This window comes from Colletotrichum lupini, chromosome 5 (assembly GCF_023278565.1).
Source record: "Colletotrichum lupini chromosome 5, complete sequence".
NCBI classification, from domain to species: Eukaryota; Fungi; Ascomycota; class Sordariomycetes; order Glomerellales; family Glomerellaceae; genus Colletotrichum; species Colletotrichum lupini.
Window position 1 is genome coordinate 5,922,482 of NC_064678.1, and position 18,962 is coordinate 5,941,443.

Genomic DNA, 18,962 nt, shown 5'->3' on the forward strand with positions numbered 1-18,962 from the left:
AGCAGCGAGGCCCCCCATGCGGGCTTTTTAGACCAGACTTCTGGACCGATCCTGTTGTGACCCTCTCATATCAAGTAGCAAACACCTCACCGGCTCAGCCCTTTCTTCTCACTTCCCGTCTTAAGGCTAGACAGTTTCCTGACAAGTCCCTCTTCTTTCCCGCCCCTCTTCCCGAACTTTTACTCCCTGAGCATATCGAACCATTCTCACTAGCTCTCATCTCATTCTCATATCACCTTTCCTCCAGGAGTCATGGCTACCACAACAAGCCTCAACCCAGCCTCCCGGCCTTCCATCGCCCCCGTCCTACCGCCTCTCTTCCTAGGCACAGCAACCTTCAACACCCAGCATGTAAAGGACCCGCTGCAGATGCCGTACAGGCAAATCGTCTCAAGGGCGCTAGAGCTCGGCGTCAACGGCTTCGACACATCGCCGTACTACGGCCCCTCAGAAGTCCTGCTCGGTGACGCCCTGGCCGCCCACACCGCAGCCACCAACATCCCCAGAGAGTCCTACGTGCTGGTCACAAAGGCAGGCCGCATCGCCGGCAACGAGTTTGACTACTCGCCGGCGTACGTGCGCTACTCTGTCCTCCGCTCCCTCAGCCGCCTCAACACGACGTACCTCGACCTCGTGTACATGCACGACGTCGAGTTCGTCTCCCCCGCAGAAGTCCTTGCTGCCGTCCAGACGTTAAGACAGCTTCGCGATGAGGGCAAGATCCGCTATGTCGGTATCAGTGGTTTCCCCGTTCACGTTCTCTGCAGTCTCGCCGAGATGATCCTCGCTGAGACAGGGGAGGCTCTCGATGCAATCCTGAGCTACGGCCACTTCACCATCCAGAACCCCACGCTCGGCCTCGCAGAGGTTGTCGCCGGACCCGACCACAACGACGAGCAGAGCCCGCTGCGGAGATTCCGCAACGCCGGCGTGCAGGTCGTGCTGAACGCAAGCATGCTCGGTATGGGTCTCCTCACATCCACAGGCGTTCCCGCGCGCACGGAGACGGCGGAGGGCAAGGCCGGCGTTATCGCATCGTGGCACCCCGCGCCGGATGACCTGCGCTCGGCATGCCAGAAGCTCTCGGCCATCGCCAGCGATGCCGGCGAGCGTCTGGAAACCGTGGCGCTTCACTGGTCAATGGAGGAGTACGCCCGCGTCGGCGCCGCAGCTGGTCTCGGCGTGCAATTGCCGGGCCAGAGCGGCGACGTGCGCGTCGGAGGCAGCGTCATGGGCGTCACCAGCACCGCGGAGCTCGAGCAGACTGTCGAGTCGTGGAAGCTTGTGCTCCAGGGTCTCGCTGCTGGCAGCGAGGCTTCGGCGCGGTATGAGAAGCTCAAGGCTCTCGTGGAGCAGAAGATGTGGCCCGAGTTGGGCGTCTGGAAGGGCTACAGCTGGGCGAGCCCCGATGAGGGCTTCCAGAACGAGAGGAGCGCGGATAAGTTTGGCTTGATCCCGGAGGAGGATGAACTGATGACCAACTTCATGACTAGAATTTCCAGCAATTTGTGAACGATTAGCGTTACTTGCATGTCTCAATACCTGATAGAAATAGACACATTCGACAAAGTAATCTGCAATGCAATTCCTCATACAGCGATCAGCATCTGATTGGTCAATATGCCTTGGCACACCAGCCCCCATGGCGATGCAGACTACGGAATCGTTATGAGGCGCACCATCAGCTGCGACGAATAATTGGACTGGAATTGTCAGACTGCGGCACAGCCTGCCTTGGGCACACTTCGAGGCATTCTGCCAGCTGCTTTCGGGGGCCATAGGAACCATAAGGCGAGATCTCCCCGCCCACAGCCTGATCGTATCTTCGCCATTCTCCCCTTTTCAAGTACGCGGGTCGCTGCTGTCATCGATCGTTTCAGTGCTGCCCTGAGTACTGACAACGGCTGAAAGATGGCAGAAGCCTTCGGTCTTGTGGCGAGCGTCTTCGCAACTATTCAGATCGCGGATAGAGTAGTATCAATCTGCAAGGACTACATCGAGAACGTCCGGGATGCACCCTCCGATCTACGCACGATCCTCGTCGAATGTTCCTCGGTGGGGGCAGTCTTGCAGAACGTCGAGTTCCTCCTCAAATTCGAAGAACCATACTCGGCTTTGCGAAAAGCTTTGGACGGAGATGCAGGGCCTGTTGCAGAATGCCATGGCGCCATCGAACAGCTAGAGAAGTTGATCGCCTCTGACCAAAACCAGGCACAAGGGCCCACTGATTCGAAGAGAAAGAAAGTGCAGGTCACTCTGAGGAACTTGGCATGGCCGTTGAAGGAGACGAAGGCCAAAAAACAGCTCCAAGACGTTGCACGGTGCAAAAATACAATCAGTCTCGCTTTGACCGCAACATCCAGGTAAGTGAAAATGCTGTGTCTTATATGAAAACCACGGGTAGCCCGCAAGATTTCTAAGACCTGTCTTCCCCTAGTCATGACATCAAGCTCATACGCGAGGGAACTTCACGCATCCAGCAAGTTCTGACTGGTATGTTCCACTCGACCTCTTAAGCGATGGCCACTGTTACCATACTGATCGTCACATTAATGGTTAGAAAACCAACGAAACGATGTGTACAAGTGGCTCAGACATACTGACCCGTCATCAATTCACTACTGTTGGATTACGAGGCAGAAAAGGGGCCCTATTAGGTAGTTAGGTAGGGGTGGTAGGTAGGCAGTCTGGGCCCGTGCAGACGGACCCTTCCACCTACCTATACCCACTAAGGGACCGCGGGCTCTACCCACGATCTTCCCCTCCTATACACACGCAATAGACCTATATTAACCTATTAACCTAGTTACGACTAAAAGGTCTAACCTATTTATATATATACTAATACTAATTAATAGTTAAATTATATATATATTTCTACCGTAAGTTAGTAAGGATATAACCGTAAAAGAGATAGCCTCGACCTACCTCGCTAGCTATTCTAACTTATTAACTTAGTTCTATCTATTTAATTAATAATAAGCGGCCTAGTCTATACTACCTTAGCTCTTTTTTATTACCGCTAGCTAATAACTAATTAACTAATTATAAGCCGTTAAGAGCGCGCTTTATTATATACGATTTCTTTTATTAAAACTACTACTACGAAAGGATTAACTACTTTATTACTATTATTAACCTCGCTTTTACTATTAATATTATCTCCACTAGCCTTATTACTATTACTAACTTTCCTCTAATCGAACCGCTCGTAAAGGAATTTATTTTAAATATATTATAACTAAGTACTACTTTAAACTAATAATAAACAAGAGGAGATTAATTATTAAGAAATTAATCTAACGATCGCTAGTATATTAGCGCTTAGTAATAATAAGACTTTTAAAATTATAAATACGTTAATAATAAATCTCTTATTAATAATAAAGTATTCTAAGATACTAAGGAAAAGAAAAGATCTCGATAGTAATAGTAATAGGGATCTATTTTATATTACTAATAAATCTACCTCTTTTTAACCTAATAGAAGCTCCGAGACTAAATTAGTAAAATAAAGTATAAGAAGTACTAAAAGGAATTACTAATTAGTAGCTAACGGAATCCTCTATTTATTATTAAAAGTATAATTATAAAAGGCCTTTCTTCTCTTTCTACGACCTTTTACTAACCTTAGTAACCTTCTATTTATATATCTTATTAAAAGAGTAGAATTTTTTAATTAATAAGAATAGCCCGCTTACTATTATTAAAACGATCGCTACGACCGACCTATTACTCCTTTTAACCTAACTAATATTATATTATAATTATAATATAACGATTATATCCTATAGTAATTTTTTATTATATAACTTATTTCGTAAATATATTATAATAACCGCTAGCCTTAGTAATAAGTAAGAAGGGTCTAACGATTAGTTAATATTATTTCTAGCCTATTTATACTCTTAAATTACGGAACTATACCTAATTCTAATTCGCTAATAAGACTACGTTAACTTAACTTAATAAGGCTTATTTAATATTATACCTACCCTTATAAATAATAAAAAGCTTAATACTTTTATCCTCTATATAATAAAATACTACTATCGAGACGGCCTAACGGGCAAGGAGCTATAGAAGGACTTTAAAACCGACTTTTAAAACTAAGAAATAAGGGACTTTTTAAAAATAAAAAGTGCAATTCTTAGGAAACTAAGAGACTTCTTTATAAATAATAGTATTAATTTAATAATTAAAAATCGTAGTTAAATAATAAAAAAGATCGCTAATACCCTTAATACTTAATACTTCCCTACCTAAACTTCTAAGGAGATCGTAGCTTATTATAACTATATTAAATACTTTAATATATTATACTACGATTTTTACTTTTTTTACTTACTACTCCCGTAGTTAATAAATACTAACGATCTTATTTAATAAGCTAGAGAAATAGTAAGGGAATCCGTATAACCCTAACTTACTTAATCTTAGTAATTAAAATTCCGACCTTAGCCTTATTATTAACCGACCGACCTACTACCTCTTTAAGAAGAAGAGGAGAAAGAATTAGAGAATAAAGTTATTATTACTTAATAATAAAATCTACCCCATTAAATACTATACTTTAATATAAAAACTAAAAATAATATTATACCTAATACTTACTAATTAATTAACCTTACTAAGCTTTATAATAATAAGAATAAGTATAATAATAAGAAGTACGATATTTTTAGTAAAAAGCTTCGGATCTTTAAAGTACTATACTAACGGGCGGGAATTAGCGGACGATACTATTCTAGTACTTTCCTAAATATGCTTAAAAGAAGGGCGTTAACCTTTTACTTTAACTAACTTAATAGTACTTCTAACCCGCTTAGCTTCGATATAATATATTAGAGGACCTAGGAATACTTCGAGCTATTTACGAGCTATTAAAACTACCTCGCTAAGCTCTATAACCTTTATTAATACTCTATAGTTTATGAGAACCTAGGTAAGTCGAATTAATAAATTTTATAAGCACTAATTAACTATATTATAATCCTTTATAAAGCGCTAGCTACTTAAGGATCTATTTTTAATATAACTAACTAACTCTTTTATTACGTAAATAATATACTAAAATATAAACTTACTATACTTAACTTAGTACCTATATTTATTAGTATTTATTACTAGCTTAGTAATTTAATTAATATTATAAAAAGAGAGCATAACCGTAGTAAGTAGTAATAGTATTTCTAAAATAGTACTTATAATAAAGAGGTCCCCGCTACTTACTAAACTAACCGTACTTCCGGTAGTTTTAATAAAAAGACCCGATTTAATAAATAGAATTAACGCGGCCGCGGTACTATTAATAAAAAATATTTCGTTTATTATAAAACCGGCTATTAATTAACTAAGCACTTAGAGGAAGAGCGACGTTAGGTATATAAAAAGTATAAAAATAGTAAGGAAAGAAATAAGAGATCTATACCGAGCTTATACTTATAGTTCTTTGCTTTTTATAAAGGAACCGCCCTTATTAATAATAACAACGATAATAATACTATAATCTAATACTTTAATAGCCTCGACTTTAACTATAAAGATAACTACGAGGACGAAGTCTAAATCTTAATAATATACTTTATAACTACTACTAATAATAGAACCCTTATAAATATCCTTACTACCTAAGTAATAGAGCATAGCTTTACTAATACTACCTTTATTAATAAGTTAACTAAGCCTATAGAACTAGTAACTTCCTTCTCGTTAAATAGGAAGTACTTATTAGGGGACTTTTAAAGTATTATACCTAATACTAGTATTACGGAATTCTTAACTATAGGCTACCCTTAACTCCTCGTATTATAGTAGTGACGACCCGAAGTTATTCTTAATATTTCTAGAGCTAGCGAGGTAGGTATTCGATTTAGTAATAATAAACCCGTAAAGTTATTAAAATCTATAGTTATTAGTACCCTATTTAGTAATATTACTTTTTACGTTTTACTAACTAATACTCCTTTTTTATACTACCTAAGGGATATAAATAAGCTAGGAGTATACTTTAATAATATTAATAACCTACTAGTTAAGGGAGATATTATAATACTTATTATTTATAAATAGGGATACCCTTAGCTTTTGCTCCTTAATAATAAGAAAGCTATTACTAATTACCTAATAGAGGGCGAATTGCGCTACTTATATTAGCGCTTTAGCTACCCTTTAGTTCCTCGTTTCTTAAAGCTATTCTAGTAGTTTAGTAATAATATAGAAATCGTAGCCCTCGAGAAGCTTATAAAGATTTACTAATAATACTAACTTAACGCTACTACCCCTAGCCGATTTAAATTTACTTTACGAAATAATTACGATTTTAATTATAAAGTCGTAATTAACGTAATATACTTAATGGATTATAAAAGTACTAACTAACTAGTACTCTACGTCGTTAATACTATTACTTCTTTTTAAGTAATAAGGTTCCTTACGGATATAATTACGAAGTATATATAAGAGGCTCTTTAGCTATATTAAATCGACGTTTACCTCGGTCCGCCGGACTAGATTATTATAAATATTAATAAGAACTTTAGCGCCGTAAAGTTTAAATCTTTTACTAAATCTATATTTATTAAAGTTAAGGAAGTACCCGTTAAAGCTTATAATAATATTAATAAGGCTAAGAAATACTACGCAGTACTTAAAAAAGTATATAATATCATTTAAAATAAGTACCTATTGATAAGCGCGGAGGCTATACTTTAGGCCGTAATTAAAGTAGTTAACGATATAGTTAGCCTAAATAGCCTCGTTCTTATACTCCTCGTTTTCGGAGCTTTTTTGTATACTTTTAATAAATCTTTACTATTACTAGACATTACTTAATATATAAAAGTAATTAAAAAAGTAATAAGGGAAGTCCGTAAACTTTATATTAATAAGTAAATAAGCGAGGTACTAGCTATTTAAAACGGACTAAATATCTCCTATACTATTAATCTATTATTATAATTAGATATTAAAGTCTAGCGAGAAGGTAAGGGATAAAAAGGCCTATTTAAGCTCGTTTTAATAAATAGTACTACTTATATAATAGAATTACCTTACGGCCTAATAAGCTTCTAAGCTACTATAATTAAACCCTAGTACTTAGAAAAGGTCGACCCCGAGCCGCCGGCTATAATAATAAAGCACGTCGACCGCTTATTAATCCCCGTAATTAACTAGCTAATTAATAATAGCGCCGCTATAAATAAAGTCCTTAATTAAATTATTATCGTAGTTAATAACGACCCTTTATTATAAAGTAAAAAGATTAAAAGAATATTAATATAGCGTAGCTATAGTAATACTTTTATAACTATGACTTATTTTATATTTAAAAAAGAGGTAAATCTTAAGCTAGTTACTAAGCTCCGTAATAAGGGTATTATTACTACTCTAAGAGCACCTTTTATAAAATCTATTAATAAGGAGCTTTTAGGATTAATAAAGAGAGGGGTAATTAAATTCGTTTAACTTAGCCTTAAATATAAGGATATAAAAATATTTAAGTCTCGATTCTTTAACGAGATTAAGAACCTAGGACTTAACCTTATTAAAAAGTCTTACTTAGTTATATAAAAGTATAATAACGAGGAGAAAAAGGAGATCCTTACGTAGTTATTAATAATTTAAAAAACTAATTAATATCTAATCCTCGCCCTAGCTCTAACCCTAATCTAAGAAGGCTACGTTATTTAGTTACGAGATATTACCTAAGTATATATATAATTAAGCTAACCTCTTTATTATAAAGTTTTTACTTAATTACTAGCTCGGATCCGTTATTTATACCCTAAGGGTACTATTTTATACGTTATATAACTATTATATAGTCTCGTAAAATCTAATACTTATTAATAAGTAATATATAATAAGTATTATTTAAAAATACTCTAGATAATAATATTTACGTTTAATCTATACTTATTAATCTCGATAAGAGAAAGCGGATTATTCGGTATTATTAATATATAGACCGATAATATTATTAAATTATTAAATAAGACTTTTAGTTAAAAAAAAGAAACCGAGCTTAAGTATACTAAGCTACTAACTAAACTAAAGTAATAACTATCGGCTAACGAGCTACTTATTTTTAATAGCGGGATTATCTTATTAAAAAGTATTAATATAATATTTAGATAGAAGAACTAAGGGAAGAAGCTTAAGTAAGTTAACCCCTCGGTATTAAATACTAAATAATAATTCGTTAAATAGCGAGCTCGAGGTGCTTATATTATATTAATTTATTAACTAAAGGTAGTTTTTAATACGTCGTTTATTACTTAATATTAAGTAGATCCGTCGTTTACTAATTATACTACGCTAAACTATTATATTAAATAATAAATAAATTACTTAAACTAAGGGCTTATATTTATATTATTAGATCTAACTATAACTAAACTCTTCGTTTTTATAAATAAGTTATTTATAAATAACGCTAATTATACCTTATAGCTAGGTTATATCGTTATTTTTATAAATAAAAAATAGACTAACGAGAGCTTTATAATTAATAGTAATATTATTTACTATAGTTTTACGAAGAGCAAAAGGATTACTTAGAGCGTATTAATATTAAAAGTTTATAGAATAGTCGTAGGTATTAACGTCGCTTATACTATCTTAACTACCCTAGACCTTATTACTAAATAACTCGACGTTCTAAAGATCCTTATTATAATTTATATAAATTTATATTTATTATATAAATACCTTGTTAAGCTAGGTATTACGAAAAAAAAGCGCTTTATAATAAATATTATAATATTTAAGTAATTATATAAACGCCGCGAGCTCTATAAAATTTATTAAATTAGCGGTAACGATAACCTAGCTAACGGGTTTATAAAGAGTATACTAAATAAGTCCTTCGAACGATTCGTTAGTAAAGGAATTATTATAGTTAAGATAGAAGGATAGGTAATACGTAATTAAAATAGTAATATATTATAAGTAATAAGTCGTTTAGTAAACGTATACGCCTCTTAGGCTTTAGTTTAAAAAGAAACGTACGTATTTAGGGCGTAGTTAAATTAATAAAAAGCTCTTTTTTAACTACGCTAAATTCGATAATTTCCGAGGAGTTTAGGTATATAAATTATGTATATTAGAGGATTAAGAAGTAATCGGAAGGAGGGGATATTAAAATTTCTATACGAATAATTATAATAGAAGCTATATTAAAATTTTAGTATATAGCTTTAAGCACTTCTAAATAAGGGATTAACTATAGATTTTACTACTAGTTTTTACTAGCGGGGGACCTAGCCCCTATTCTAGCCTTTTTTATTATAAAAGTAAAAGACTACTAATATTGGATTACGAGGTAAAAAAGGGGCCCTATTAGGTAGTTAGGTAGGGGTAGTAGGTAGGCAGTCTGGGCCCGTGCAGACGGACCCTTCCACCTACCTATACTTACTAAGGGACCGCGGGCTCTGCCTACGATCTTCCCCTCCTACACACACGCAATAGACCTATACTGACCTATTGACCTAGTCGCGACCAAAAGGTCTGACCTGCCTACGTGTATACCAACAACTACCGAGCTTGCACAAATCACGAACCTGGAACGTGCGAATGGATGTCACGTACTCCAGAGTGGGCCCAGTTCAGTCAAGGAGATGTACGATGCCTGTGGATTCATGGCATCCCGGGAGCCGGCAAAACTATCTTGGCTTCACAACTCGCTGAGAAAATCGAAGAGAATTGCCGACAGTCTACTTCAAGTGACTCTGTGTCGATTGGAATTCACTACTACTGCTACTTTGGGCACAATCAGGACGAGTCAGCTCCATTTTTGAGATGGGTCCTTGAGCGTATGTGTAGGAAGGTAGATCAGGTCCCAGACCATCTTTGGACAATGTTCAAGGATGGCAAGGATCCTAGCCTCAGCGACCTGCTCACTGCTCTTGAGGCTGTCTCACGCTACTTCAGCGGTGTTCACATCACGATTGACGCTGTTGACGAAAGCAGTCCCCGAGAAGAGCTTCTCAAGGTCTTGCGAGATCTCGCCACCGACTTGAGATTCTCAAACATCCGCCTCCTGGTAACGAGTCGCGAATATCTGGACATCGAAAAAGTCATGGAAGAGGTTTCGACGGAAATTTCTATGAGAAACGAGTACCTCGATGCTGATATTCGTCTGTATACTGAATCTCGACTCGCTACCAACGACAAGTTGAAGGACTGGACAGAAGATGTACGCCAAGAGGCTCTAGAGGCCTTGTGTATTGGCGCAAAAGGAATGTAAGTATGTCACTTACAACCGCTAACGTCTATGCGAGACTAATCGCGCCGCAGGTTTCGTTGGATCGTGTGCCAGCTCGATTCTTTGCGACGAATCAAAGGGAGTAAGGCAGCTATCATGAACGAACTAAGAAATCCTCCAAAAACCCTCGATGAAGCATACGACAGAATTTTCGAGACCATGCCCGAAGAAGATCTTCAAATTGTGGTTTCGGCCCTTGATTGGATCTGCTTCAACAACAAAGTTTTTGGGCGCGACTGGATCGACTCCAACGTATTGATAGAGGCAATCCAAAAAGACTTGTCACGGCAAAGCCGGTGTGCAAAAGACTACCGCTACGATGTCGAATTTCTTCGCGAATTATGCGGCTGTCTCATAACTGTCACGGCAGATGTCGAATTTGACTTTTGTGGCGGATTAGAAATCTCATTCTCGCATTACACTGTCATGGAATATTTGGCCACGTCGATCGGTTTTAGTCCTGAATGCTGTTTTCGCCTTGACAAGTCCACAGCCCTAAGCGAACGAGCAAGCATTATTTCCTCGGAAGCATTTCAGTACAAGATCGGCGAGACAAGGACTCTTGAGAACCATCGAACTTCTCCGACCCTCACATGGCAGTTCGACTTTGGAACGTATTGCAGTCTCGCAGTCATGAAAATGATTCGTGATTGTGAAGACGTTCTCCTACAGAATGAGGAACTTGCTATCATGCTTACGACTTCACACCACTCAAGAACACATCCTTTTGACACGATTCATAATATGGAACTCATAGAAGACGGGGAACCAGTCGTGGAAATATTCCTTGGTTGGCCTTCGGATATAGTATTCTATGCACCACCGCAGCCTGAGGTTCGCATTTGATCGGCTTCTTGTACCTGCAAGCTTTCAAGCTAGCGGACTCCATGCTACGCAAAGAGGGTTGTGCAGGGAATCTCTTGCAGACTATAGTACACATGGGTTACCGATTTGATTTTGAGGAGTCGATACAAAATTTCCATCTTCCTCTTATGAGTTTTCTTGCGGCCACTGGTTCGGAAAGCTTCATGGGTGAAGCATTGCACCACCTCTTAACGAACTGGCACGAAGCTATCGACTTTCGCTGTCTTCTCCTGGACTTCGTTGCTTTACATGGCCATGAGGAGTATAGAGAATACCCCTTATCCGCGCTTCCAGCCTGCATTGAGATGTGCAGACTTGAGGAACTGCTAGATCTGGGTGCGGAAACAGATGCATCAGACTTTGTAGTCACGCCACTGCAAGTCGCCGTCGCTTGTTTGGATCAGGACGGAGTGGTAATTCTGCTCGAGGGCGGAGCGAATCCAGACGCTAGAGGGAATCCAGCTGCAATGAATCGGCCAGAGCATACTATATTACGTGCGTGCGATTATCTCAGTGGTATGACCCCACTCCAAATATGTCGATATAAGACCCAAAAGCCATGTCTAAAGGCTTTACTCGACTGTGGAGGAATTTTTCAGGGATTCGTCAACGACCGCCTGGAAAACATCGAGGAGATCTCGGGCCGAATCGAGGCTATGCTACTCAAATACGGTGCTACATAAGCCAAGTTCAGCTCCAACTTGATGGGTGACATCCATATTGGTTGACGAACTTGATGATGGCAGATACTCTTGACTCCCTTAGTAAACACCCGGCAAAATCTTCCATCTAACTACATTCTTATACTTCTCCCAGTCCTCGCCATACTTGTCCGAGCAAGCAACATCGTCCCGCCCTTCGCGATGAATAAGCAGGATGGCAAAGTACAGCACGTAAAAGTACGTAAAGATCATGCCCCAGCCACGAGCAGCGCCCTGAACGACCTCACGACCGTCAAGCATTGTAATAGCACCAGACACAGCGCTGCCAGCAGTGAGGATCTGGTAACCAGAAACGGCAGTCGGCAAGCTGAACGGCGAAGCCTGAAGCCAGTCGCCAAAATAGTTGATATGACGAGACCTGCCCCACCATCCACCAGTAAGCAGCCTAGTACCGCGTTTCGTCTGGATGAAGGGCAAATCTTTGACGCTCGGGTGATCAGGCTGCGTGCGGAAGACCTTCTTCTGGTTGTTCGCAGAGCGGAAGATATACAGGCCAGTCGCGAAGACGGCAAAGATGCTGGCGACGCCAGCCCAGCCGAGGTGGACGGGGTAGACGGAGAGGTAGCGGGTCTGGGTGGAGTAGAGGAAGGGCACCCAGACGATGTCACCGAACGTCAGCATGAAGCCCAGGCCATCGGTGGTGATATCCATCATGGTGAGCAAGCCGGCCTCCATGAACTGGCCCTCGAGGACATAGTAGCCCTGCACGGCGGTGGTGAGAAGGATGCTGTCGGAGAGGTAGCCGTATGTGCGGTACTGCTTTGCGCAGAAGGCAAGGTTGAGGATGACCCAGCCGGTGAGACCGGGGCGCATCTCCAGCCAGGCTTTGAGGTCAACCTCGCCGAATAAGGGCAGGGTGATGCGGGGGTTCAGTTCGCGGCCGATGTAGATGTCGTAGATGAGGCTGCCGGTGTTGCCGCCGACGGCCAGCTCACGTAGCTCTGGGTTGCCGGGTTTCACGCTGAAGCTGGCGACGTAGACGTAGACGGTGATGATGTAGGCGAGGATGGTGTTGGCGGTCAGGAGCTGGAGATAGTTGTCTGAGATGTAGGTCCAGACGACGAAGTCGGCGCCTTGGAGGTAGGTGCCGATAGCCAGGCCGGCGAGCTGGAAGACTGTGGCGTTGAAAGCTGTTCTCGGGTTAGAAAAAATCATCGAGTCTTTGAGTTGAGAGAACTTACAGTTGAAGCGGTACTTCAATGGGCGACCAGATTGAACCAACTTGGTACCGAGCATCTCTTGAGCAGGAAGAACGCGGTACAAAAACAAGCTCACAAAGTAGTAGACGATGCTCCAGCCGAAAGCTTCCCAGCTACAGAAGCCCCAAATTCCATCGGCGGGCCATGGCGTCTCGAGCCTGAGCTTCTCCAAGGTCAAAGTGCGAGGGCTCAAGGTGGACGGCGCAGGACATCCGGTCTTGTCATTGCAGACGAAGAAGAAGGTCCACAAGAGGACGGGAAGTCCAAAGACGATGGCAAAGGCGCCGGGACTGGGTGAACATCAAAAAGTCAGCGATTGGGTATGAGAAGTGGCTGTAGAACGCGGAACTTACGGGCCTCCAAACTCATAGTTGTGCTTCTTTGGAGCCATGGTTGTTTAGAATTGTCCCTGACTCAGCACGATGAATTTTATCAGTGTTGACCCGTACTAGAGAGATAGATATCTCAGCTGGCTTCAGAATAAAGAGTGAAACGCCGGCTTCCACTTGACGTGACGCGGTGGTATGGGGAGAGCGATCACAACACGCGTCTTGAGGATACCCCTTTCTGTTGGGGCAGCACAGCACCAATCAGCAGAAATTTGCGGCGTGGGTCGAGCTTCCAGCTGCAATTTCCAGTTGCCGAGGCGCTAATCCTCGGTGGGCGACGCCGAGCCCTCCCATGCTCCGGTGCCAATCAGTCCCACTTCCCCGGTGCCCGTGTTTTCCGGGATGCCCTCATTTTCGGGCCCGGAATACACATGTGTTGAATGCAAGGAGTCTCAATGAGCAGTTCAATTGTTTTTCAAAAGGTGAGATCAGGGCTCAGTAGACATTATCTTCATTACTCATAAGCTAACTCAACCAATGTGTTGGCTACATCTACATCCACCGTGACCGCGACGCTGCTACATCTAATAGGCGGTTTCTTCACCATTGGCTCAACAGCACTTAGTAGATCTTTTTCTCATCATTGTGAGAGCATGTCTTGCCGTGGCTGGTGTGCTCAGCCAGAGCCTTCCAGCGACGCATCTGCTGGAGAACACCAGCGCGGCCGCGGAGGATGGGGGTAGTGTTGGCGCGAGGGGGGACACCCTCAAGAGAGTTGGCAAGGGTAGCAAGAGCGCGGCCAGCAGCCTTGGTGTTGACGGTGATGGCATCCCAGTTGATGTTGTCAATTGTGTCGCAGGCCTGGTGGTAGCAAGGGTCGTTCTCGCCCTCACCAGTGAAGATGGATGCGACCGGGATGCCGAGCTCGACGAAACCGGCGTAGTCGGAGCGGCCATCAAATTCGGCGGAGATGGTCTCCTTGCCATTGGCCTCAAGGTAGTCGGCGATGAGCTGGGGACCGATACCGCTGTTGTTGTAGGAGGCGAGCTCGTAGATGGGGTTGGGGGATCCGATCATGTCGTAGTTGAAGTAGTACTTGATCTTATCGGCGTCCTCGGAGCTGAGGTGCTCAGTGTAGTAGTAGGATCCCACCAGGCCGGCCTCCTCAGCGGCCCACCAGGCGAAACGGATCTTGTGGGGGAAGCCGCTGTACTTCTTGACGGAGCCCATCAGCTCAAGGAGGGCGGCAGTGCTAGAACCATCGTCGTTGATGCCGGGACCCTCAAGAACGCTGTCGAGATGGGCGCCTAGCATGATGACCTTGTTCGGGTCACCCTCCTTAGTCTCGGAGATGACGTTCCAGGTCTCGCGCTCCTCGAAGATGGCATCCACGATGAGGGTGACGATCACCTCCTCGCCGGCGGTGAGAAGGGCCTTCCACGCCTCTCCAGTCTCGAGGGTGATGATACCCAGGGGGACGAGGAGACCAATGTTCTCAGCACTGAGAGTGGGCTTGGTGATATCGTCACCAGGGACCTGGTTGTACAGGATCACACCGAGGGCACCAGCAGCCTTGGCGTTCTTGATCTTGTCAGAGACGGCGCATACGCCGCGCTTGATCAAGGCAAGCTTGCCGGTAGCATCGATGCCCGTGAAGGCCTCTGGGAGACATCCGGAACCATTCACGTCGTCGACAGGGGTATCGATGAGAGGAGCCGTGATACCACCCGGCAGGGGAGTGGCGGTGTTGTACTCGGCACTGATGACAATGACATCGCCGTCGGGTCCGGTCACGGAGATGGCGTTGGTCTGCTCAAAGGTGTGGTTGAAGGGCTGGAGGTAGGTATCCATCTGCTTGGCGAAGCGAGTCTGGGCGCGCTCCAGGACGAAGTCGACTGAGGCCTTGTAGCCCGGTGTGCCAAAGGCGCGGGTGCCGCCATTGTCGCGAGCGATCTTGTTCAGGTTCCAGAGAACACGCTCAAGCCTGTTTAAGCCTTGGTCAGCCAGAGCTGCACATCACAGGAGATCGTGGTAGCATGGAATTGACTCACTCAACAGTCTTGATGTCAGCCTCAATCTTGTCAGGAGTGAGGGGATCGGTGGCCAAGGTGGATGTGGCCAGCGCCAGAGCGGCTGCGGAGAGGTAGGTGGTCTTCATCTTGGCGGATGATCTGGTGATGCACTCAGCGAGACCAGGAAGGAGACCGCGAGAAGAACAAGGCGGGTTGAGCTCTCAGAATCTCAGAGACGCGCTCAGGGGCATTGCCCGCTTCTTTATAATGATCACAGCATGCAAACACCGCATGTTGAGTTGCTTTTTCACCCTAGCTTTCCATGTCGAATGGCACGCTGCGCGGCGACATTGCGAGGTCTTGCCTAGAGTCAGAGCTCAAGCTTCTGGTTAAGCTTGGCATGCATTTGGACCTTGCCGATTGCATGGGTTCTGGGGCGGGGAACATGAAGGCATATCGAATCAGCGGGCCCAATTGATGCAACTGATAAGCAGAACTCGAGCCCAGCAAGTTCTGTCAGCAAAGCCAGGCTCGCCTAGCCTGATTGTTCTGCTAGCCTTGGTCATGCAATAACGGGTGAGTGTTACCGCAAGTAGTTTGCCGTTGGAAAAGAAGGCGAGAGGCATAGAAGAAGCACTTTCGATGCTGCTGCACCCGAGGGCCAAGACGCGGGTCACAACATCTTGGCTCGAATATTCGCACGCCGCGATGTAACCCCAAAGGGCAGGTGCCAAGACTTTTTCATATCGCGGGGTGGCGGGTTGGGACCAACTGTTGCTCAGCACCGCGTCAGTTGGATAAAGGACCTGCCCATCTTGCTCTTCTGCCGATGCCAGGGTTCTCGTTTGGTGGTTCAGTAACACGGTTCTTGGGCCTAAAGTTTCTTCCGTAATCTTGTCCGCCTTCTCGGCTTCCGTCCGGGATGTGGCCACGGCGCACGACAACGCTGCTTCGCGTGGCTTGCGGGGTTGGGGATAATGGGGACTTTTGGAAGCTGATGTCTTGGACGGTCGGCCTTAACGTGCTGCACCTGCTCTCTTGGGGTTCATTCCAGCTTGTTGCCAAGACATTAAACGAGCTTTTGATCGGCAAGCCGGCTCTGTCAGGTGTGATGAATGGCAGAGTATCTGAGCGTCGGGGAGTTTACCATTTGCAAACAACAGGGGAAGATAACGCGATAATGACTTTTCAGGACTACTTATGGCTGAAATATCGTCATGATCGTGCCTCGTTGGGGGGTTAGACTGGAGAACTAGGAAAAGTTCATCAGTTGCGGACTCTCCTTTATAAGACTCTATGTGTTGAAGTCTAACTCTGGAAAAAGCATATTCAACTTGATAATAGGTAGATTTGCCCCATTAGTGACCACATCTAGGAGTTCAACAACCCAAGTTAAGTACCTTCTCAAGAGTCTCAATTTCGATAGTCTTGTCTTACTAGAGACATCGAGACTCTTGGAATGACACGTTCATTTGGGCAGTAACTGCACGGCTTTAGAAGAAGGGATAGGGTCTAGCCAGTACCGTGGCTGGCTGCAATGTTAGGCAAGAGAGTCCGTAGAAGTTCTCCATCTACACTTGTCCCCGGTGCCAGTTTTCCGGGCCGTCCTGCATTATGCATAGAATGTTGATCTAGATGTACCTTGCTCAATACTAAGCTGCAGAGTCAGCCACATGGCGTCCTGAAAAGTCTCCAAAATCATCACACATTCAATACTTCCATAAATGCCTTCTTACATAGCCTTCTTCAACAGAAACTAGCATTCGTCAGCACCCGATCGATGGCACAGGGCCGGGTCACGCGCTTGCTTCCCTATGGGGCTGACAAGCTTGACCTCGTCACCCTAGTCAACAAATAAGCTTAACAATAAACTTTGGAGTTAGCACTGCATTACTAAAACCTTGGGCACTTAATTAGGAGCTTATTCCCCGCTGCCTCCAAACCTATGTGACTCTCATTATAATAACTTATTATAACTTCTAATTGCTTAATAGATTACGAGAGTTTGGTTCTTATTAGATTAGAAGTCTAATTTAACTATAGCATACGGCCGATTGCGCAGGGGCTAATTAGGAGCCCTATTTATAATTATCGTAGCTAGCTTAACTTACGGTTAGAACCTCCTTTTTATACTTACTACGTAAATATTTATATAGTTTAATTAATCTTTTTATTAACCTATAGTTCGAACTAACTACTTTATAATAAAAATACTAATATTAATTAGTAATTAAATTCTATTATTATAAATTAATAAAGTATCTCGCTATATAAAAAAGATAACCTCTTAATACTATATAAAATAAGAGATTTATATTAATTAACTTTATAAAAATAAATAAAAAAGGGCGGTTTTTAAACGTTATATAGAATTAAGTAATCGTAGCTTTTTACTATTTATAAGAGGTCGACGTTTATTATATTAAATTATATTAATTAATAAAACTACTTAAATAACTAACTTTTCGCTATTACTTTAAATAGCTTTTTTATTAAATAACTTTTCTATAACTAGCTCGTAATTAAAAATTAACTAATTAAATTAGTAAAAAGAAATACTTATATAGTAACTACTTATTTAATTAATTAGTATAATAAACGAGCTTAATAATATAATATAAAAAAGTATTACGTAATTAAAAAAAAGGGATTTTTAAACGTAAATATTCTTAGTAAATATAATAAGAACCCGTATAAGAGTTATAAAGTTAAGAGATTTATAATATATAAAAAAGCTTAATATTATAAGGATTTTATAAATATAATTTTAAAACTTATAATTTAAACGATCTTTTTATAGCCCCCTTAACTACCCCCCGAGTATTATTTAAAAATATAATATAGGGGACGGTTTAATAAAGGAAGAGGGGATTTAAAGGGCTTAATAGTATTAAGTTAAGAATATTACGGATTTTAAAAATTAACTTAAAAAAAAAGTAGTTATTCTAAAATGATCTTACGACTTCTTATTAAAGTTATAATTAGTTTAAAAAAAAGCTAAAAAGATATAGCTCTAAAAAAAAAAAAAAATTTTTAAAAAGTTATTAAAAAGCTGTTTTTTATACTAAGCTCTTAGTATATAATTATTGATTTTAAAAAGTTAACTAAGTAATAAAAGGGATTATTAGTAAGTAATAATTACCTACTTATAATTAAGTTATAAAAAAAACTATTTAAAAAGATATAAAATAGGGTACTAAGAAACCGTAAAAAAACTTTTTTAAAGTATTTACTCTGATTAAATATAAGTAATAAGTAGTATTTTTAATAAGTTTTTAAAGCCCGCGATTTTATAAAAAGAAAGGCTTAACTTTACTAACTATATTTAATAACCTATTTAGCTCTTTTATAAGCCGCTTAGTATTTATATTTAACTATTTTTATAAAATACTACCCTAAAAGAAATAGGTTAAAAAAAGAAGCTATTTAAAAATTATAAAAAGTACGAGGCTTAAAAAGTTAGAAATATACGGAATAACGGAAATTAATAACTAATAAAGATCCTAAGACTACTTACTATATCTTTTTATAATAATATAAACGTTTATTATTATTATTAAAAAAAAGAA

The 18,962-nt window shown here is 41.4% G+C and overlaps 4 protein-coding genes across 4 annotated transcripts; 1 reads left to right on the forward strand and 3 right to left on the reverse strand.

Moving 5' to 3' along the window:
- Positions 1 to 252: 252 nt before the first annotated feature.
- Positions 253 to 11,814, forward strand: CLUP02_11186 (L-galactose dehydrogenase; the record flags this gene model as incomplete). The annotated part of the gene is made up of 10 exons (XM_049290154.1): positions 253 to 1,508; positions 1,598 to 1,711; positions 1,782 to 1,854; positions 1,912 to 2,363; positions 2,438 to 2,493; positions 2,561 to 2,623; positions 9,496 to 9,725; positions 9,779 to 10,245; positions 10,300 to 11,057; positions 11,102 to 11,814. 10 exons carry the CDS (start codon positions 253 to 255, stop codon positions 11,812 to 11,814), a joined length of 4,182 nt encoding a protein of 1,393 aa, XP_049147299.1.
- A 78-nt stretch (positions 11,815 to 11,892) lies between these two features.
- On the reverse strand, positions 11,893 to 13,443 carry CLUP02_11187 (ergosterol biosynthesis ERG4/ERG24 family protein; the record flags this gene model as incomplete). Its single annotated transcript, XM_049290155.1, has 3 exons — positions 11,893 to 12,983; positions 13,035 to 13,342; positions 13,406 to 13,443. 3 exons carry the CDS (start codon positions 13,441 to 13,443, stop codon positions 11,893 to 11,895), a joined length of 1,437 nt encoding a protein of 478 aa, XP_049147300.1.
- A 559-nt stretch (positions 13,444 to 14,002) lies between these two features.
- Positions 14,003 to 15,539, reverse strand: CLUP02_11188 (peptidase family M28; the record flags this gene model as incomplete). The annotated part of the gene is made up of 2 exons (XM_049290156.1): positions 14,003 to 15,365; positions 15,433 to 15,539. 2 exons carry the CDS (start codon positions 15,537 to 15,539, stop codon positions 14,003 to 14,005), a joined length of 1,470 nt encoding a protein of 489 aa, XP_049147301.1.
- Positions 15,540 to 15,854: 315 nt separating this feature from the next.
- Positions 15,855 to 16,325, reverse strand: CLUP02_11189 (uncharacterized protein; the record flags this gene model as incomplete). Its single annotated transcript, XM_049290157.1, has 1 exon — positions 15,855 to 16,325. A coding segment is annotated over one exon (471 nt), but the record flags the coding sequence as incomplete, so codon positions are not given.
- Between the last annotated feature and the right edge of the window lie 2,637 nt (positions 16,326 to 18,962).